Genomic DNA, 21,271 nt, shown 5'->3' with positions numbered 1-21,271 from the left:
TATTTTTCCCAAATCCCTAGACTTAGAACGTCCTAAGGTCTCTTGTCAGTCCAATATTGGCCTTGCTCAAATGCTCAATGGTGTAGGTTTTTTCACAATAACAGAAAGTTTGCATATAAGTAAGTTCAAGTTCTTTTAGATGACCTCAAAGATCAGATCACATATTCAATTTCAACTGTTTTCTTTTTATTTATTATTATTGCATGTATGTTGCAGAAACTTCGTTATTGGTGCTCTGAATTAATCCATCCAGACATCCAGTTGCTGGACTCCGTGTACCAAATCGCCCTTTGTTTTGTAGTGTGAGAGGTGGTCAAACTACAAACCAAACTACATAATAGATTTTGTAGTGTAAAATTACTTCTTCTCAATTAAATAGATCATCAAATTTGCATCTTCCCAGTTACGGCTTTGTGACGCTTGCAGTGGTTAGTCCCAGATTATTGCAGTTTACTTGTAGTTTCATGCGTCTTCTCTTGAGAATGTATTCGTCCTTGCTGGATTTTCAAAAGCTTCATGCATTTGTAGTTCAAACATTTGGAAAAAAATATTGGCGATATAGCTCTCCATCTAAGAACACCTACATGCAATGTCCGGCCTTTACACCCCACAGGCCACGTACAGTTGCTCTCTTACTAAGGTCACTCAAAAATGGGTCCCGTGTGTGCCCGTGTGGTGTGCTTAACCTTCCCAAGTTCCCATGTCTTGGTTGACCCAGTACTCAAACAGTCAAGCATACGAAGTTACCAAACGCCCATACTTGTTCTGTAATCTTAGTTAGAAATATCTGCAATGCAGCTAAGAATAAAAAACCTCAAGTTGTTCCCACAAATTGGAGCATGAAATCAAGTTTTAAATAGACATCTCACGATATGGGATCAATAGCACTAGAAGAAATTTCTGAAGGGCGAAAACACCGAAGTTTCAACTAACATTTACATTGGCACACAAAACCCACGGCCCTCTGTAAAAACGATCTCTTTTTTTTTTTTGATGAATACTGTAAATATTATCTCCACATTAGTGGATTTAATTCAGTTACAATGCAACATCTAACCCGTTTTCCTGTTTTTCAAGCGACTTTTCACCAGATATGAGTGTTTTTTCAAATCCGGACCATTTTTTTCATAAATATAAAGCAGCAAATCATTTTGGCGCAAATTCAGATACGGGATAACCCAAAGAGAATAAGAAGAAAAGGTAACATATAAGGTAGAGTGGCAAACGAGAGCTAATCTAGCATTTTATCAGAAGACAGCTAATCAAGCAAAAACACATTGCTTCAAGAATATACATCAGCATAACTGCTTACAACAGACATTACAGTTGAAACACGGACAATGCAAGGTCATGTGTACAGGGAGTTGGCAAACATAATACCACGCCGCAAGCTTTCGCTACCCGCTGCAAACTTGCTCTCCAAATCAAGCTCCCCCACAGCATGAGCAGCAGAGCGCAACTGAGAAAGATCAGTAATCAGGTCTAATAGATAAGTAAAACCGATGAAAGACAAAAAAGATTAAAGGGACGGCTAAATGCATCCAGTATATGGAAGGACAAGTCTGATTAAGAAAGATCCAAATGATTTGGTTTCAGGAGATTAATTGCTCAGGATGAGACATGCCAACTGACAGTAGAAGAGACGAATACTACACAAGTAGATCAAAATCTAAAAATAATTAAATTACCTGATTTAAAAATTCATCCAACCTCCTAGCAAGTCGTATGATACTCCCTTCAAATATGTCAGTCATTTCTATTATCTCTGCAAAAGTTGCACCCTGGGAGAATATAGAGAAATGGTTTAGAAAACTCCCAATAGCAGTAGAAATGGTCTAGCAATTTAGCATAGTCAAAAAACAAATAAGGACATTTTAAAGATAGTGACTAGCAAATATGAGCACACAGCAAACCTTTGACCAACAGTAGATCACATCCATCAAATAAGGTCTAACGGTAGATTCCACATATTCGTCCACATTCACCTCTAATTTGCACTCTCGTTGTATCTGAAACATATTGAACCAATCAGATATATCCCTTTTCAGAGAATTTACCAAACAAGAGTCATGAGGAGTTCTACAAATCCACACACCTCTGCTATTCTCCTCGCACTGTCTTGAAGTTGTTGGAGAGGTTTTGCAAGTTCAGTTCTCAAATGTATTTGCTCATTTGATCTATCTCCAGGAATGAAGCAACTTGCTAGAGCTACAACTTGGTGAGGATCAAGATCGTTAAACGTACCTAAAGAAACACTTGCCCAAATTAGCAAAGCAGATGAATACTTAATCCTGAAGAAAGAAGGAAATCGCAACAAAAGAAACTGTTGAGTCATAACTCATAAACTCACCATTGAACATCAGTTCCGTAACAAGAAGTTCATCTCCTGTGTCTATCAAGCATGCGGCACGACCCTTTAACTGGACAACGCCATCAGCATCAATATGGCCAAGCTTCTTCAAAACCCTTGAACGATTTTTGAGTTCATCACGGAATTTTTGAAGCTGCACAATGAATACCAGCAACTCTTTTTTTTTAGACAGAAGAAAAACTTTAATTATTATTGAACGAGTAAAAGATCTCATCAGAAGAGTGAATCAAGAGAACAAAGCTGAAATCAAATGGGTATAGGATATATATAATCAACGAACAAATCCTCAGGTGACACTGTGACAGTAATGCTTGACAAGCTAAAGCAGAAGTTTTTTCATACAACACTGACACTTTTTTCATTACATTTTACATGATGCTAAATATATATATCTAAAACAAAGAATCATACGTGACAGAGAGACCTCTATCTTTATCAGTTATTAACTGACAAACAAAGCAGCTGAACTAATATTATAGTAAAAAAACAAATGTGAAGAGATCTACTGATTTCAAAATTCAAACTTATACATGGTGGGTATTTATATCTGTAAGAAAGTCGAATCCACTTCGATATGACTTTTTCTATCAGTTGTAGATTGCCTCAAGATTCGCATCCCACTTCTCGATGGCTTTGTACATTGCAAAATGAAAAAGAACGCTTAGAGACCAACATCTTGAAGCATTCAGAATGAAAATAGGAAATTTTAACGCAATATAGATCTGTGGCTACTAGCTACAACATCAGCATGACACTGACACCCTTCTCCTTCGGCCTAAAAGATTCCCCCAGTGCAAAGGGATTCACTACAAGGAATTCTTCGAGGCAGCTAGCAAAAGCTGGTATTGTAAGTACTGTATTATGGTTATCATAGTATGAGGATGTCTCGTTCACTGAAAGTTACAGCTACATGACATTTTAACAGGATTAAGTTGAACAAAGAAATTAAGCTACTAAGTGCCTTTTTCTTTTCTTTCTTTGCATTTTCTGCTCCCTCTTCTTGTATTCATGAGTCTCTCTAGGGGTGACTTCGGATCGGATCGGATTAACCTCTTTCGGAATTTTTCCGAATTTTTTTTGGAACCTAATATGCTAGCCAAATCCGATCCAATTTTTTTTTGGATTCAAAATATATTTCCAATTTCGGAACTTTTGGAAATTTCGGAATAACTCGGAAATTTCGGAATACTTGGTAAATTTTCTAAGATCTCTTTACTTTCAATTATTTTTGGAATATCATACGCCAATGTTCATTGTAGGGAGAGAAAACCATGTCCACAACACCAATATACCAACAACAATACGCACTTGTTTACTGAGAAAACCCATTTTCATTCAAACAAGTGATCCAAGAAAAAATGAGAAAAAGAACATTCAGCCACCAACAGCAAGCATTGCATTCTATTGAGGTCTGGGTATTTGTAATGTTTCAATCTTTTTTCGTGTGTGGAAATTGAAGCGTGAAGTGTCTGCATGAATAATGGATTCTGGTCTTGGACTCTAAGTAGCTTTACATAACATTCTATCTATTGGAATTTAGTTTTTGGATTGGTCTGGAAGTCATTGTATGACTCAATGACATTTTTTTTCATATCATTGTTGTTATGGCAGACGGTGTAATGACAGTGGAGTGGTCCAATTCAAGTGGGGAAGTAGCGGCTAGGTTATGTTTTTGTTTTGTTTTTGGAAATAAAAAACTAGAAAATGAATGAACGGTCGAGATCTAATCAAGTAGATAGTGAGAGAAGTATATATTTTCGAAATAAATTGGCAATAATATCGAAAATTTCAGATTGGCTATATATCGAAACTTTCGGATCGGATCGGTTTTTAGAGTTATATCCGAATCCGATCCAATTTTTTTTCGGAATTTTCGGAAATTGGAAAATCAGAAAATCGGAAAATGAAAACTACACCCAAAGCCAGACCAATTTCGGGTCGGATTTCGGAAAAATCGGAAATTCGGCAAAAAGAGACGCCCCATAAGTCTCTCACTCAGCTTTTTCTCTCCTAATGAATAAGATACAGATTTACCCAAAAACAAAATACCAATGCGCATTTTTCAGTTCTGCTTCCTATTATTAAAAACAGTTTTTATCTTAAATGCTGTGAATCATCATAATATACAAGTCGAATCAGTACAGGGCAAAAAATGACAAACTTACAAGGACTTCATGAGCTGATACATAGGAATATTCAGAAAATAGAGGGAACATGTGATGAACAAACAGAAACCAAATAACGGTGTGCATGTTTCAGTTCTACTTTGTATTTTTTAGGTAGAGATCTTATCTTAAATACCGTGAATCATACTAATGAAGTCAAAGATCATCAGTACAGGATAAACAAAGGATAAACATAAAAGGAATAATCAGTATTGTAAACTGGAATTTTTCAAACAAAATAACAACCTGAGAATCACGCATCTTTGATTTGAGCAGTTGAATTTCATGATTCACCTCTGCTTTTCTCTGGAAACATTTGATCTGTTGCGTGTCTTGAGAGGACTGCCGAGTGTACGATAAAAAAAATCTTGTTAGCTAGCACAACATAAAAGAAAATACTTTCAATGGGACCATGTGGAGTAATCTACTAAGAAAGATACATACACCCATCTGACACAGTAACCTAAATATATATACAAACATGTCACACGCTTGTGCATTGTTTCAACACGTATATTAGTGTATATATGCTGGTGAACACTGCTTGGTGCAAATAAGAGAGCTGCTAAGATTTTGAGAATAGGTATCCTTTAGTGGGGCCTTGTAGCACCTTGCCACGATGGGTTACAGGTGACGTAAGTATGTAACTGTCTTGTTTTGCAAACTTTGTAAAACATTATATTGAATTTGTGTTGATCACCAAAAGACTTTGAGATTGTAATGCCTATGTGCAGAAACGGGGCACAGACATGTTTATATGTGACAGAAATACAAACCTTATGCAGTGGATGAGCAAACAATTTCTTCTCAAGTTCCTCAATTTGATTAACCAGCTCAACAAGCTCTGGATCCTCAATGCCCATATCCTACCAAACAGGAACAAAAGCATCAAAAGATCAAGTAAGACTAAATACTATGGCTGTGTTTGGTTCAAGGAAAATTGAGAAAAAGAAAGTGTTTTCAAGGAAATTGAAAACTTTTGAATGTTTGGTTCACAATAGAAAATGAAAAACTAGAAAACAGATTCTTCAAATGTGTTTAAAAGGAGGAAAGCAACCTCCATTTTAACAGAGAGGAAGTTGTTTTCTATTTTTGATGGTCGAGGCTCACAAGATAGAGAGAGGGAGAGATTTTAGAGATTGCAGGTTTCAAAAGGTTTTGATTCCCTACTTCGCGCAAGTTTCACAAGCCTTGATCCAGTACTCCCAAACTACACTCAACTACAACAAACTTTCCTATTTCCAACCAAACATACAAAATCCAAATTCTTGGAATATCATTACATGGAAAACCAAATCAAAGAATTTTTTTTCTTTTAGAATCAGATTTCAGTGAACCAAACACAGCCTATATGAAATTCTCAAAATAACACCAAAATTCCTCCAATATATTCAACGTCTAAGCATCGGACATTTAACTATTTGAGAAATATTTGTGAGTCCGTATTTTAGGATCATACATTTAACTATTCCTCCAAATTCTTTTGTTCGATGCAACGGTTACGCATAAGATCCTTTTAGGAGCTAGGCTTTTCAGAGGCTTATTAATGTGTAAGCCTCAATCAATCCTCAATGCCAAAAACAACTTAGTTATTGTTTTTATTTTTGAAATGTAACCATTTCCATTTGAATAAGGCTGGTTGTCCTTTGAACAACAATTGCGGGAGCTTCTGAACAGAAACAGCAAAAAAAACTAGGTTCTAAGGTTCTTCAGATACTCTGCCATTGAGGCTATAGCCTCGCAGCATTTTTCTGCCAAAGGCGCTTTCTGAACACTGGTTTGATGTAATAGAAGAACCCAAAATTCTACGAATATTAGCTAACCAGATAATATTTACAAGTTTTGCGAAAAAGTCTCCAGAATAGCATTTTTATGTCAAAACTTTACAGAAAAGCATTTTAGATGTCATATCTCGAATGATATAATATCAAAACGTAACAGACGAATACCTTTACAGGATTAAGCTTTGGAAAACCGTTAGGAAATCCTGAAACCAGTTCCTGTACCGCCAGCAGAATGCTTTGCCGTGCTTCCACTGGTCTGAGGTCGGAAGGAATAGATACTCTATATTTGCTGAGAGCACAAATTAAAGGCAACTGAACAGGAACCTACAGTGAAAAAAATGATAAGAATGTACAATCAGTAGACGTAATTCAAAGACTCAAGCTCAGCATTCACTTTCGATATCCTATCCATAGGATTAATGAACTGACCCTTGATAAAATTGTTGCTTCACATGAGCTTCAACTCACCACGTGCATTTCACCCTTTTCACCAAGACGTGGTGGACAAGGTTTTGTGCGCGAACCATTCTCAGTTGAGCCAGCAGAGCAATGAAGCAGAGTATCCACTATATAGCCACTACCACGTGAAGACAAGGCCGATGGCAAATTGCCCAGTGCTATGGGGGACTTTTTCATGACATTCACTACCACTCCCCATCCCCAATCAGTTCCGCCGTCACGTATCTTAACCTACCACAGACAATTATTTTCTGACAGTCATCGCATTACAATATAACAATGATATCAAGTATCAACTTGGAAAATGACAGTCCAAAAATCTTGAGATCTAAAGTCATGTAAGACGGACATTCTACAATCTACATTATTCATGAATACAGTACAAGCATTAGTTCTTGATAACAAGCAACGTCGTGGGAATCAGAAATGATTAAAGAACCAGTTTTATCAATTAAGGGTAAAACAAACTATAATGAAGACCAACTGAGGACGGACTTATATGATGATGATGGACACCTCATCCCATTTGTGACTTACCAGCCTACCAGGAACAAGAAAATAGAGAATTCTTTCAGGTCTGGTTATCTCTGACATCATCTTCTTCTCAAGTTGGGCTATATCAAGTCTTATCTTATGGTATTCAGCAACTTCTGCCTATACATCCCAAAATAAATAATTAAACGAAAAGAAGGCTATATATGTAACTTATAAGCTCAAATATATGCAATCGTGAAAACAAGTAAAGAGATCAAACACCTCCCCTGACGCATCAAGCACAGAAGCCTCCTGCTCTAGCTTTGCAACCTTTTCCCCAATATCAGGTAAAGCCTACATATCCAAAACATGTAATCGTAGTTATAATTCTTACTACTAGCAGCAAATACTTCTGCACTGGTAATATCAATAAGGTACTCCGAAATATACCTTCTCATACTGGAACTGGTGAAATGAATTCTTGATAACATGCTCAGCAGTAAATTGGCCCTCGGCACGGCTCATCAAGTTCAAAATTGAGTAGTAGCTCAGTCTGAAGGTACTGACTAAAGGTGCAGGTTTACCCAAAACCATATCCTTAAGTGTATTCATCTCCATCTGAATAAGAAAAAAAACACCACAATTGGAAACTTTTAAAGAGGATTTTGTTAAATTGCCAATTTCTCCATAAGCTCGAACTTCTGTGAAGGGTCAATTTTATTAATATATTAGAGGCTCATATATGTCAACACTCCCCCTCAGCGGGATACACTGGAAATACACAGGTAGAAGGACTGGACATCTTCACCTAGTAGGAGTTGAACCCGAGACCTCTCAGAAACCAGTGGCTCTGATACCATGTTAAATTGTCAATTTCTCTATAAGCTAGAACTTATGTGAAGGGTCAATTTTATTAATATATTAGAGGCTCATATATGTCAACAGATTTTAAGGCTACAATGAGATGCTGTTCATTCTATCATGGATTTCTGGCATTTAGATCTGAAATGTGACGATACACCACCCAGAACTCAGCTCACTGAAGAGCTAACTGATACAACCTTGAATTTTAAAACTAAGCTTGCACAACAGAAAAGTACAAAGTGAGATGCTCATTGAAGGAAACAGCAGATAGTGAGAAGGCTAGCCAAAAAAATGACCTGCTCATCAATCATTATGATGCAAATACCACGCTCATCTTTGCCACGACGCCCTGCTCTTCCGCTCATCTATTCAAAGAAAAAAAAAGTGGTAGCAGTGGTCAAAACCTGGAAACCTAACGCAGGACAGGTACTATAATAAATTTGTAAAATCTTTCACGTACCTGGATATATTCACCGGATCCTATATAACGATGACTATCGCCATCCCATTTCTTAACAGAAGTAAAAACAACAGTTTTTGCAGGCATATTCAAACCCATTGCAAACTGTCAAATGTGAGAACGATGAAAAATGTTACAGGTGAAGTTAAACAATTAAACGAATGTGCCTAAAATGTATTAAATGTACAAACAGGGTATTTCCATAACTGAAACAATGTGCACTGAGGATCCTTAGTGGGTTCAGATAAATCCAGCAACCAGCCATACTAAACCTATACTTAGTTGATTTGGATCATTAAGGTAGATCTGACTCAAACTTTAGGATTTTATCCCAAATGAGATTCAACTCGGGTTTGGAAAACCAGACAATTCTATCTAATGCACATTGAATGTGTAAAACTGTTATTGATGGATTTTAATTATCAATCACTTTAGTTGGGCATGGGTCTAGGAGTCATGAAAAGAATCTGGACACTTCAGTCTGATTTAGAGATATATGCTGAACCAATCCCAATTGAAAACACTAATGTCATGTTTAGGTACTACATGTAGGCATCTAGTAGATTTGCAGATGTTAAGTATGCATAGCATCTTCATTCTATCTTCAGCGGGAAAAGGAAATAGAGATACAAATGAAACCCAAAAACAAAATGGGGCAACCTTACCGTTTCTGTAGCAAATAGGGCCTTTACGAGGCCCTCCTGGAAGAGAAGCTCCACTAATTCTTTAATTATTGGTAGAAGGCCAGAATGGTGAACAGCTATACCTCGTTGCAGAAGTGGCAACATTAACTCAATAGCAGGCAAGTTTCTGTCCTCTTCATTTAGGCAAAGTATTGCATTTCGGAAAACCTGTTCTACAACTTCCTTTTCTTCGTCGGTGTTAAAGTCAAGCTTGGACATAGACATTGCGTGTTGCTCACATTCTCTTCTGCTGAAGCTGAAAATGATAACTGGTTGAAATTTCCGCTCCATAATCATCTGAAATTGCAACATATATGTACCATATATTTGTGAGAAAAAATGGACTAGCCAACAACATAAAAAATTAAAATATAGTCCTAGTTGACAGGTGAATATTACGTAGAAAGTATATTCTCTTCAAAGAACGGGAAAGAAAAAGGCAGGCGATAAAGCACCCAAGAGAAACTGCCACACATGAGAACAATGACTGGAGAGCATTAACAAAGGAGATAACAGTCTTTTTTTGCAGGTGCCAACTAGCAAAGTTGGCAAAACCTTTGGGTGATGATACCAGAGGTCTGGGGTTCAAACCCCGCCACATCAATGAGTTACTGATCTTGTTTAAAAACAAGCTTGCCAATCAAAAAAATAAGATAACCGCCAAGTGATTCGACATCATTTCAAAAGAAAAATTAAAGTGTCAAGTCCAACTCGATATTTTGCATATCATATCCTTGAAATTGAAGGAAAATCCCCCATTCCTTGTAAGGTTCAGTTTTCCCTTACTGGGACATTGGGTAAATTCTTGACTGCGGAACTGGGAAAGAGAGGCATACAATATCGCTTATCACGCAATACTTTACACATCCTCCTTAGATGCCCTATTGTGATTTGTACATGGTAAAAGTTTACTCCTAACAGAGTGCAGCTTTGTCGTCCCTTTCACCGCGGGGGGGGGGGGGGAGGAGGGGGAGAGAATAATTTGTGCCCATCCAGGTGATTTCCTTGCATATCTAGGGAGGTTATATGGAAATTTCACTACATCCAGTGGGTTGATTTATTACTTTTTTTTTAAGGCTCACAATGGACAGGCAAGAACTGTATGCCAGCAAGGCCTTTGTTAGTTTTGATTTTCTTTGTATGAGCAACGGGAGGATACTCGGATAGACATTTCAGGATTTTTATGTAACTAGAGTAGTGCACTTACAAGTATATTACTAGATATGTTACTAGAGATCCTCCCTCCCATCTCGAAGACGGCAGAAATTAATATAAACTATTGTGTGTTCCCCATTCAAATAAGCAAATAAAGCCACAGTCACAGCCATCCCCTACCTCTTTGTAAAGGTGCCAACCTAGTTGTGATGTCCTAGGCCTTGTAAATGCTGTCTCCCCTCTCATACAGAATTTTTTTTCACATTCAGTAAATATTTATATTCGTTAAACTATACAAAAGTTACACATTGGAAAAACAACTCTTTAGTTTGGAACATCTAAATCATGAATAATACTATTAGGGTATATATGTAACATGAATTTATATAAAAAGAATGATTTTTTTTAGTGATAAGTACATTACCCAACTAATTTTCAGCTTAATTCCTCCAAAGCATCCTTGAGAAATATCAGTTTAGTTGTCCCTAAGCGGCTAAGCTAAGCGCTTTGGAGCAAACACTTGCTTAAGCAACTATCCATCACACATGCTTACAATCTCACCTCAACTCTTTCTAATATAGCCTATAACAAAACAACATGATCCTGCAATGACCTTTACTCCAACTTATGGGTTCCTCTAGTTATTCTCCTGAAGTGCTAAAGTTAAGATGCCTGCACTCGAGAAACAAATCCAACTGGACCTGGAATCATTTGTTCAATCCCTAACTCTTACTTTCTTTGTAGGTGACGGGGTTATGGGAGGCCAACTAAGACATTTGAAGTTCCTGCTATCCTACTCATCCAATCTAGGGAAACATCAAGCTTTTCGTTTTCCGCCCTGCATCTTTTTTTTACCAGTAAAAGGTCATTATATTGATATTACCAGTATGTAGTTACATCAATAACCAAGACAAGTCATAAGCAGCTTGAGTTGGCCCAGGCCCTACCACCCTAAAAAACCCAAAAGAAGGAAACGAAAAACAACACAAAACCTATCCTAAAGAAAATAAACCTCCCCTATATACAACAATATTACAACTACCACCCTTTCCATCATCCTCTTATCATCCTTCTTCAGCCCCATCCTCTACCCCGAAGCCCTCCTCCGAACAGCTGAATCACACATGGTTTGTATTCCTCACTGTCTTCATCATCCAGGTCATCGAAGTAGGTGCTGTCCTCTGACTATAAATAGGCATCTTCGACCATATCTTCCTCCTTCCTACTCTTCTCCTTCTCCTCAAGAAGCTTCACTATTTTCTGCTTGCTTTGGTTGACCTTGAGACCTCATCATCCCTCAAACTGGATCATCTCCTCCTGCTTTCTTTAAAGCTCAGTCTTTACACTGCTGCTATTGCACCCCCACTACTTCACCTTTACTCACTCTTCCCACCTCTTGAGCACCGGATTTCCATCTCTCGACTTTCCCCAAATCTTCTTGTTGACCACTACCTCCAGCTTGATCCCTTTTAGCCTCCTCCACTGCTGCTGTCAAGGCTCTTTGTTCTTGCTCCTCTATCTTTGTCCTTCTTCTTTATAGACTTTCAGTGGCTTCTCTTTTCTTTTTTATTCCCTTCCCCTTTCGCCTAATTGATCAATGACTGAGCCATTGTCCAGCCCCTAACCTCTCCTCTTGTGCTTTACTCTATCTAATTAAAGGCTTGGCCATTCCTTGCTCTTTGGACTCCTTTTCTTGGGCTCTTCAATCCTTCTTTCCTTTTGTTTTTTCTTTGGGATTGATCTATTAAAAAAATAGCCTTTGGCCCATCCACCACCCTTTTCTTACTAACCTCAGATCTGTTCCTGGACCCCATCGAGTCTGAGTTTCCACATCCTTACCTTCACCTTCTACAGCCCCACAATCATTCCAGCCCATGTTTATGTCATTTATTTATGTTCCTTCAGATCTACCACCTGTCCGATCGCACTACCATCTCTTATTGCATTACAACCAGCCCATGTTTATTGTCAGTTTGTCACACCTCATGGCTTCCACGTGTGCCCTACAAAATTCCATCATCATTCCCCTTTCCGATTCCATAATCATACTCACTCAACATGGGGCAAGGGCATTTGCACTTCCCTTGGGCCTACCAGAGGGGCACCCCCGTCAATCCTTTGCTTGCCACGTCATCATCTTTCCCACACTCCAACTTTCTCAGTATTTCGAGCCCATCCAGCTCTTCCCCCCCCCCCCAACCAAACATCTGACGATTTAATTTCTTCCGCCACCTTTCATTGAATTTCTTAGTCCCCACATCCCCCCCCAATCATTTACAAGAAGTGAATACAGGGATGAATGCACCCCTCTGTTGCATGGGTACTTCATATTTTATGTTGTGTCTCGTGTCCGACACTCACATGTCGGCGTGCCTGACGCGGACACATGACCCAGATACGACACCTACACTTCTACAGTAAGAGGTGTAGGATAATGTATCTTTTATATGATATGACCCACACAAACATAAAATATTAGAATTGAGATCCTGTAACCACAGAATTTTACTTATCTTTTCAATAACCTTATTGCCAAATAGTTTTTTCTAAAAAAAAAAAAAAAAATTAAAATAAATATTAGCCGTGTCCACATATCTGCTTTTTAGACCATGCCGTGTCCATCCCGGTGTCCAAATTGGATACTCATACCTGTACCCATGCAACACAGATGCACCCCCTCATCCAAGTGTTTTGTGTTATGTCACAAGCCTATGTAACAGGAACTTGAAGACGTCATATCCTTGTAATCTAAGGCTCAAAAGATGTTTATTATGAGTCTTCACTCGAGGAACTACGCTATGTCATGAAAATATCACATTCATGCAACAAAAACTTAACCAAGGTACTGACTTATATAAGGAAGGTGTTTGGCAATACCAGAAAATAGTACCTTGTTACTACATTAAGTCAATAAATACAGTAGTATGAATATATAAGATGACTTTTTTGCTACAAAATGAAAATAGTAATAAATAAATAATAATAATAAAAAAATGGAGACAAAAATATTTGTTATTTGCTTCTGGAAAATCGACTTTGGGCTAAAATTATCGGATACATATAAACTGTTCTCCCACTGGATAATAGAGTGCAGAGTTTATTCCCACTAGACAAAGAATTTTTTTGTTTATTAACTTCTTCGCAATTGTAATCTCTTTCACTAACCATAATCTCCAATAATCCTATAAAGCAAAGACACCGTCTTCTACACTTCTTCTCCTAACCTTCTATATTTAAAGAACACCTCAAATTCTCTCTAGGCTTAGATTGGTTTTTTCTTTATCCTCTTTAATTTTCTCATTTTTCTTCTTCCCAAATTTTGTGTGATGATTCGGCTTCACTTCTTTACCATCTAATGTTGTCAATAAATTTAAAGTAAACAATCTTAGAACAGGGTCTTCTCTGATTTAACATGATCATCATTCTGAATATGTTCCTATCACAAATTATACATGACAATATGTAAGCTTTAGGTCTCTTGTTGAATATATTTGGTTGGATCTATACACTGTTGGTGATTTAGGTCTCTTGAATGAAGAACCTTCAAAGCAACGAGAGTGAATGAGGCTGTATACATCTTATCACAGGAACCTTCATCTTTTTTACTTTTAATGTTTTCTGTTTGCCAAACTAAATTCTTAAGTTTTCAACTTTTAAGTAACCATGTTGCCAAACTGACATTTTTTCTCTTTCACTTCTGTCTTAACTAGAAGCCAGTTGGCTTCTGGTTTCCAAACACCCTCAAAGAATAATATAAGACAGGATCAAGTCAGAACGCTGGGGCCACAGGTAATACGTGGTGAAGTCCCATTATGTTAAAATGACCATTTTTTTTTCTTTTCTATTTCCTTTTTTTTTTGCTCGGTAAAAGTTAAATTGTATTAATCAAAGAAAACGTAGGTCGAGTTAACCTACCATTACAACGGAAATACAAAAACAACCCAAAAATAAACCAACCACACTACTCAAGACTCTCTATACATAATATCTTCCCATCTAGCTACAAATTGTTCAAAATGAATGTTTCTTAGGTCCACAAAAATTTTACTCCAATAACAAAGGAGCCCTTTGATATCTAGTACGACTTTCTGGATCGCCATAGTTTTGCCCTCAAAAAATACGTCTATTCCGTTCCAACCAAATACCCCACATAAAATACCATAGCTTTTCTATTTCTGTTAACTAGTAGACAAGAGGGTAGATTGTTATAAACAGGTATTCAAACGGATTTCAGCATGCATACATCACGAACTCACAGTTTCCATTCAAATACCAATATATTACTACAAAAATGACTTTGCAACAAAAAATTATTAAGATGTATACTAGTAAGTATCAGTAAACAAATAACAAAGTTCTACATTTTCACTCCATATGTCTGACATCCGGCCCCAGTTGTCAAGTGAAACATCAAAGAACAGATTATTAATTTGTGTTCACAAGATGCCTAAAGTAAAGATACCTATTATTTCACAAACAATAAAGACTATATTTATATTTTTGGTCAGTCTCAAAGAAAAACTATATGAAACTGTTTGCATATTGAGGCAAACTGAAATACACTTTGCAAATGAAAGTAGAAAATGGACAACAAGTGTATACCTTCACAATCTTATATATGTCAGATCCCCCTTGAGCAGTACCAGATTTTGCAATCCTTCCACTTGATCTGCCATTTCCATTCCTACGATCATTTTCCAGTTTTTTCTTTATAAAAGTATCTTGTAGCTTCACAAAGTTGTCCTCCCTGAACAGCTCGTTCTCATCCACGACAAGATACAATCCTGCTCCACCCACAGGAAACACATAATGCTGCAAAGGGGTTGGACGGAAATCTGTGTAGACTACATGACAAGGCTGTTTATGCAAATTGCAAATCCACTCAGCAAATTCAGTAGCATTCGACATTGTAGCCGACAAAAACACCATCTTAATCGCCGGTGGCAGAAATATAATACTCTCTTCCCAAACAACCCCTCTTTCCCTATCCTTCATATAATGAATTTCGTCAAAAATAACCCACGCAACTTCTTTCAAAACTTCAGAACCTCTATAAAGCATTCCTCTAAGAATCTCCGTAGTCATAACCAAAACATTCGCATTAGGCGAAATAGTAACATCACCCGTCATCAGCCCAACATCCGAAAACTCCTGACTCAACTCTCTATACTTCTGATTACTCAAAGCTTTCAACGGCGAAGTATACAAAACCCTTTGCTTATCTCTAAAACCCATCGCAATCGCATACTCTGCAACCGCAGTTTTCCCAGCTGAAGTATGAGCCGACACCAAAACCGACTCATTTCTTTCCAAACATGCAATGGATACTTCCTGAAACGGGTCTAACTTAAACGCATACGTCTTCGCCATTGTACCATTAAACAACGGGCTCGATAGAGTACCATAAATAGACTCATCTTTAGTAGGTGAATAACCATTAGGCACAGCTACTTCATGAACACATGTTCTAGTTAAGTTGGGCTTTTTCGATGCTGACTCGGGTGTTGGGGATTCTTCTTCATTTGGGTTTTCAGGTGTTGCTGTTGTCTCTAATTCTTTTCTCTTTCCAAGTGTTGTCTTTTCAGACTCGTCCATTTTTATTTTTATTTTGCCTAATCTCAAAAAATATAAGTGTGTGTAAATAACGGAATTTAAGAGAGAAAAAAAAACACGTGAGTAAGTAATAATGAAATGTTTTGACGTACCTTAAAGTTTAATGAAGGAGACCTGCCAACACAAGTTTGAAGGAGGTGGGATTGATAAACCCTAATGTTTTGAGTGCTGGTAATAATAAGAGTTATCAAGTTTTCTGGATTGGGCCGGATGGACCCAAGCCCAAAATGAATCTCAAAGATACGATGCTAGTGTCGCAAGCAGTAGACTTAAGTAGGAGTTCAATCACTCCAACCATGATAAGCTTTATAGGACCAAGGTGTGGTTAGGAATCTCGTGCTCATTCATATCCAACGGTGCCAACTAGGAGTGTAAAAAAAAAACCGTTGACCCATCATCTGGTAGGGTACCCGGTCTTTATCTGCCACCTAAACCCGCACAGACCCGAAAATAGACCCGCGCTGCCCCACCACTGTTTTTACGTGGTCGGGCTATGGGTGTAGGTTATATGCTCAAACCCGACCCGTACTGTGTCAAAAGCTGTTGACCCAACCCAATTGACCCGTACAATTTCAAGACTCTTACTCTAATATTTTTGTATTTTATTTATATTTTCTTTTAACTTTTGTAGGAATTTAGGAGATATGAACACAAACTTATGAGTTCAACATCAATTTCAAATATTTAAGTTTGACATTGGGCAAATATCAAAAATTCAAATTCAACTTTCAAATTTTGAAGAAGATGAATCATTCATCCTTGTATTAATTTTGAATTATTTTAGTTTATATTTTATTGTTTTGTATCATAGATCCTCGCTCTCATCTTTATTTTATCATGCTATGAAAAATAATCAATTTACAAATGGTAAATCACAAGAAAAATGTTTCAAATTTATAGATATGGTTTTGGGTTCAAGTTCTTTTTTTATATATTTTATTTTTTATTTTTTATTATTGATTATATTTTTTTCTCTATGTTGTGAATTGGAAATATATTACTTGCATAATTAAAAAGTTTAATTTTTGGGTGAAATTGGGTTAAAATGATAATTTCCACCGACCCAGATGACCCGCCCAAAAATCCGCCCCGTAAGTTGACCCAACAGGCCGGGTGATAGTACTAAAACATGACACTTCAACCCACTCTGCCCCGTCGGGGACCACTGGATTTGTATCCCCTATACCCGTGCCCGCCCCGACCCATCACTATTTGACCTGCAGTTGACCCGGGCCGCCCTGTATTACACGGTTTACACCCCTAGTGCCAACTAATGTGATACATTAGAGAAAAAATATATATATGGCCGGACACATATTATCTCCATATATAAACACCTCACCTCTGCCCTCATAAAATATTTGAAAGGATTTTGAACAACAAACTCATAGATGTTAGTCCTCATACATTGATTGATGATAATATTAGATATAAATAAATTGGAAACCCCATTATTCTACCAAGAACAATCACAATAATTTTTATAATAATATTGAGAGATTCTCCACTGAGAAAAAAATATATATATATATTTATTATAAACGACTTTAATATAATAATATATATGATTATATTGCCTATACTTTGGCATTTAGTTTTTTGCAATATTTTTCAATATAAACTACTGTTTTGTTTATGTTCTTTCACTTGGGAAGTAAGAGTGCAACTCAAGTTGGGTAAATGATTTTTCGCAAACTTGTCCTTTTAAAAATTTCAATTCTTAAAAAATCTTAAACTCTCTCTTATTTTCCATTTAGTGCTTATCATTGAGGAAAAAAAAACTCCTTTTTTAGTCCAATCGTGGTTAATGTTTTTTGTTTTTTGGCTTAGCAATTCAAAGATATCATGAGGCATGTACCCACCTAATCTACTCGTGGTTAGGGTATCTTTTATCTTTATTTATGTAATTTCATTCTTTTAAAGATCTCAAGCTAGCTCTTTCTTCTTCTTTTAAAAAATAAATAAAAATATGGTTAGTGGGTGTTTGGTTCTCATTTTTTCAAAAAATCATTTTTTCTTAAAAAACATTTTTATGAAAAAGTATTCATTCTAAAAACAGTTTTTCAATAAACATGTTTGGTTGTGATTTTTCTTAAAAGCTATTTTATGAAAACAAATTTCGCACTATGTTTCTCGATATATTTTGGCATATCGTAGCATAAATCACTAAAGTCTAAAACATCCGGGGAGTTCATTTGCCTTTAGCACCCAAAGTGTTTCCTTCAAAGAAAAATAGTTTTTTAACTTGAAAAACAAGTTTTACCTAATTATCATAAAACAACTTTTTGGGATCAAAAAGTGTTTTTTGGATGAAAAACTATTTTTTTTTTTAAATAGAAACCAAACACATTTATTTTTTCAAAAAATGTTTTTTCACTAATAAACACTTTTTGGCAATAAATAAATAGGATCCAAACACCCCCTTATTGTTCAATCTGTAAAGTCCCCTCACGGATAAATTGATTGATACAATGAATGCAATACAATCTACAAATAACCTAAAATTGTTTGTGTAACATTAGAACATCCTAACAAATTTCCCAAGAATTGTTTTTTATGTAGGTATCGTAAGGACAACATATCAATCAAAAAAGAAAAACTCCATCAATTTTTATAGTTACTGTGGGGAAATTCATTTGTGAACCAAAAACTACCCGTTAATTTAAGTAACATGTAATATAACGCACAATTGTGATCTATTTGAGCAGTTAAGATTTGTCAGTCACCCTACAATTTGAGGTGGTGGATAGCTTTATTAGTGGGTATCTTTGCACATGGTTCTACCAGGTAGCGCTTAATTAACCTTGTTTTTGCTCGTAGTTATAATATGCTAATATATAATTATAGTTATTAATGAATTGTTGTTGATGTGCATGATTTACTTTTGGTCGGTTGTGGTACAGCACTAGTGTGGGTGTTATGTCTAGGTTTTAGGAATTTGTGTTTCCAGACTTCCTTATGAGGAAGAGGAAGATACCTAGTTTTTTGTTTTTTTTTCTTTTGTGCATATAGTTAGTTATTTTATTATTTCTTTTGTGCATATTGTCACAACTTGGGTCAAAATCACATATTAAAAACATTTTCATTTTGATACAGAATTACACACACATAGTTTAGTTTGTGGCAAATTATATGAGAACAAATGACATATACTTTTGAAATAATTATATTGTTGTATTACTATTTTCATTAGCTTGGGATGTAGCTTTTGTGGTATTAATGTTGGTGTATTTTGATGTGTGGGCCTATGTGTTGATGGCTTATACCCAAAGAATCAAGAAATGATCGAAGTAGGAAAAATGAGACAAAAATGAATAAAGGACGAAAAGATATTTGTGATCTTATCAACAAAAAAAATATAACAATAAAAAAAAAATATATTTGAGGGGCATGAAATTGGATGTGTGCTTCTGTGACTGTTGAATAATTTTTCAGGACTGCGACAAAAATGAATAAAGGACGAAAAGATATTTGTGATCTTATCAACAAAAAAAATATAACAATAAAAAAAAATATATTTGAGGGGCATGAAATTGGATGTGTGCTTCTGTGACTGTTGAATAATTTTTCAGGACTGCTTGGCATACCATTTAGTGTTAGCATGGTTGTCTGGCTGCCAACACGTGGACAAAAAGGTCCCCTGAAGCTCTAAAAAGTCCACTATAGTAACTACAGTATTAGAAACCCAAAGAATTCCCCCACCACACAATATAAACCAAACGAAAAAGTCCCCTGAAACTCTAAAAAGTCCACTAGTAACTATAGCATTAGAAACCCAAACAATTGCCCAATTTTACAGACTTTGTATTGGCCCATTGAAATATAAGGCCGGCCCTGCATGAGATGTCGGTTGTCAGTCAAACTATGTAGCTAGAGTTGAAGAATTCGATTCATGTGGGGGTAGAACTCAGCATGAAAAACCAGTGAATGTGCACAAGAGTGCTTATTTACTAGTTCTCACTCGGAGTACCCTAGCGATGAAGGACTACTACCAAGTACCAACACTTTCGTATGCTTGCCTGGCCAAGATTTCATTTGCCACATACGTAGGTTGGAAACTATCCCAGAACGCGTACTTGAATCCTGAATTCGTTTAACATATAGTTGAAAACTTGCAACCCACACACACACACGTACTGACGTCACCACACTGGGTGTGTGAAGGTAACAGAACTACCGCGGGTACGGGGTCGACAACTTCGTACTATATAAAGTCCGTCTCTGACTACATTGCTTACGTGGCTAGTTGGACTAAAGTCAAATCATGGCAAATGCTTCTTCTTCTTGCTCACTTGTAAAACCATCAACGTTATTCTCTTCCTCCTCATCCTCAATCATCCCAACGCAAACACTTGTTTTCCGGAAAGATTTTACGCAAGGATATATTAAACTTATTTGTATAAAACAACATTCAAACTTAATTGAGCAGCATCGAGGAGGAGTGTCACATATAGTAGTTTTAGGAGATAAAGATATATGTTGAAGGAGTTGTTGTGGAAGTGGTTTTGAAGGCATTAAAAAAAGTTAAAAACCTTGTGCTATTGCTGCTGCTCCTGCTGTTGGTGCTTCGTCTGGTGTTTATCAATTTATGTTCAAGGTTGCTGCGTTTTGTTTCGTCACTGCAGTCATGCAGTGTGTATATGGTACGGTACTCATGGGATGCTCGTCTCCAACAACCAAAAACTTTGCCATGCAGAATCTCAAGGTGAAAATTGTTGTTCTACTTGATCTTATTAACACTGAACTGCACTGAAATTTCGTTGTACTTGTCAAACCATTGATTGGTATTACTATAGAATCCTATAACAATTGGAACACAATCTAGACGTGCTAATCCTGTCACTAGAAACTTCCTTGCACCATAATCGTATAACTTCTGCAGTCAACAAAAGAGGACCTGAATTCATTAAGGAAAAGAGTATTTCTTTTGTAAGTAATGATATGCATAAAGTTCAGATAAATGCAATATTCTTTAACGAGGAAATTATCAAAATTCGGTGGAATCGGTTTGTTCAGTGGATTTTCATTGGGAAGTAAGTATCGGTTGAGGAAGTCATTGTTGCCAATGTTTGAGAAATTAAAAAGAGATTTGGCTATGAAATCCTCAAATATTGTCGTATGTTCTTCTACATTACTTCTCCACACTTGTGACCTTATTTCTGGACTTCTGGGAGTACTTTGTTCGCCGAAGTTCTCCACTTGTTGTGACAATGGAACCCTGCATTGAAGCCCAAGTGGGAGAA

General features: G+C 36.7%; 1 protein-coding gene across 1 annotated transcript; it reads right to left on the bottom strand.

The window, feature by feature from the left end:
* Positions 1–1,165: 1,165 nt before the first annotated feature.
* LOC147509381 (DExH-box ATP-dependent RNA helicase DExH10-like) lies at positions 1,166–16,348 on the bottom strand. The gene is made up of 17 exons (XM_086601699.1): positions 16,121–16,348; positions 15,018–16,027; positions 9,243–9,557; positions 8,578–8,682; positions 8,414–8,482; positions 7,704–7,871; positions 7,536–7,607; positions 7,317–7,433; positions 6,789–7,010; positions 6,486–6,644; positions 5,313–5,402; positions 4,783–4,878; positions 2,351–2,504; positions 2,096–2,244; positions 1,914–2,009; positions 1,689–1,781; positions 1,166–1,459 (listed from the first exon to the last, which is right to left on the bottom strand). The coding sequence occupies exons 2-17, from the start codon at positions 16,008–16,010 to the stop codon at positions 1,349–1,351; spliced, it is 3,009 nt and encodes a 1,002-aa protein (XP_086457825.1). The 5' UTR covers positions 16,011–16,027; positions 16,121–16,348; the 3' UTR covers positions 1,166–1,348.
* Between the last annotated feature and the right edge of the window lie 4,923 nt (positions 16,349–21,271).

Source organism: Coptis chinensis, chromosome 3 (genome assembly GCF_015680905.1).
Source record: "Coptis chinensis isolate HL-2020 chromosome 3, ASM1568090v1, whole genome shotgun sequence".
NCBI lineage: Eukaryota > Viridiplantae > Streptophyta > Magnoliopsida > Ranunculales > Ranunculaceae > Coptis > Coptis chinensis.
This window is presented reverse-complemented; position numbering and strand designations above follow the sequence as displayed.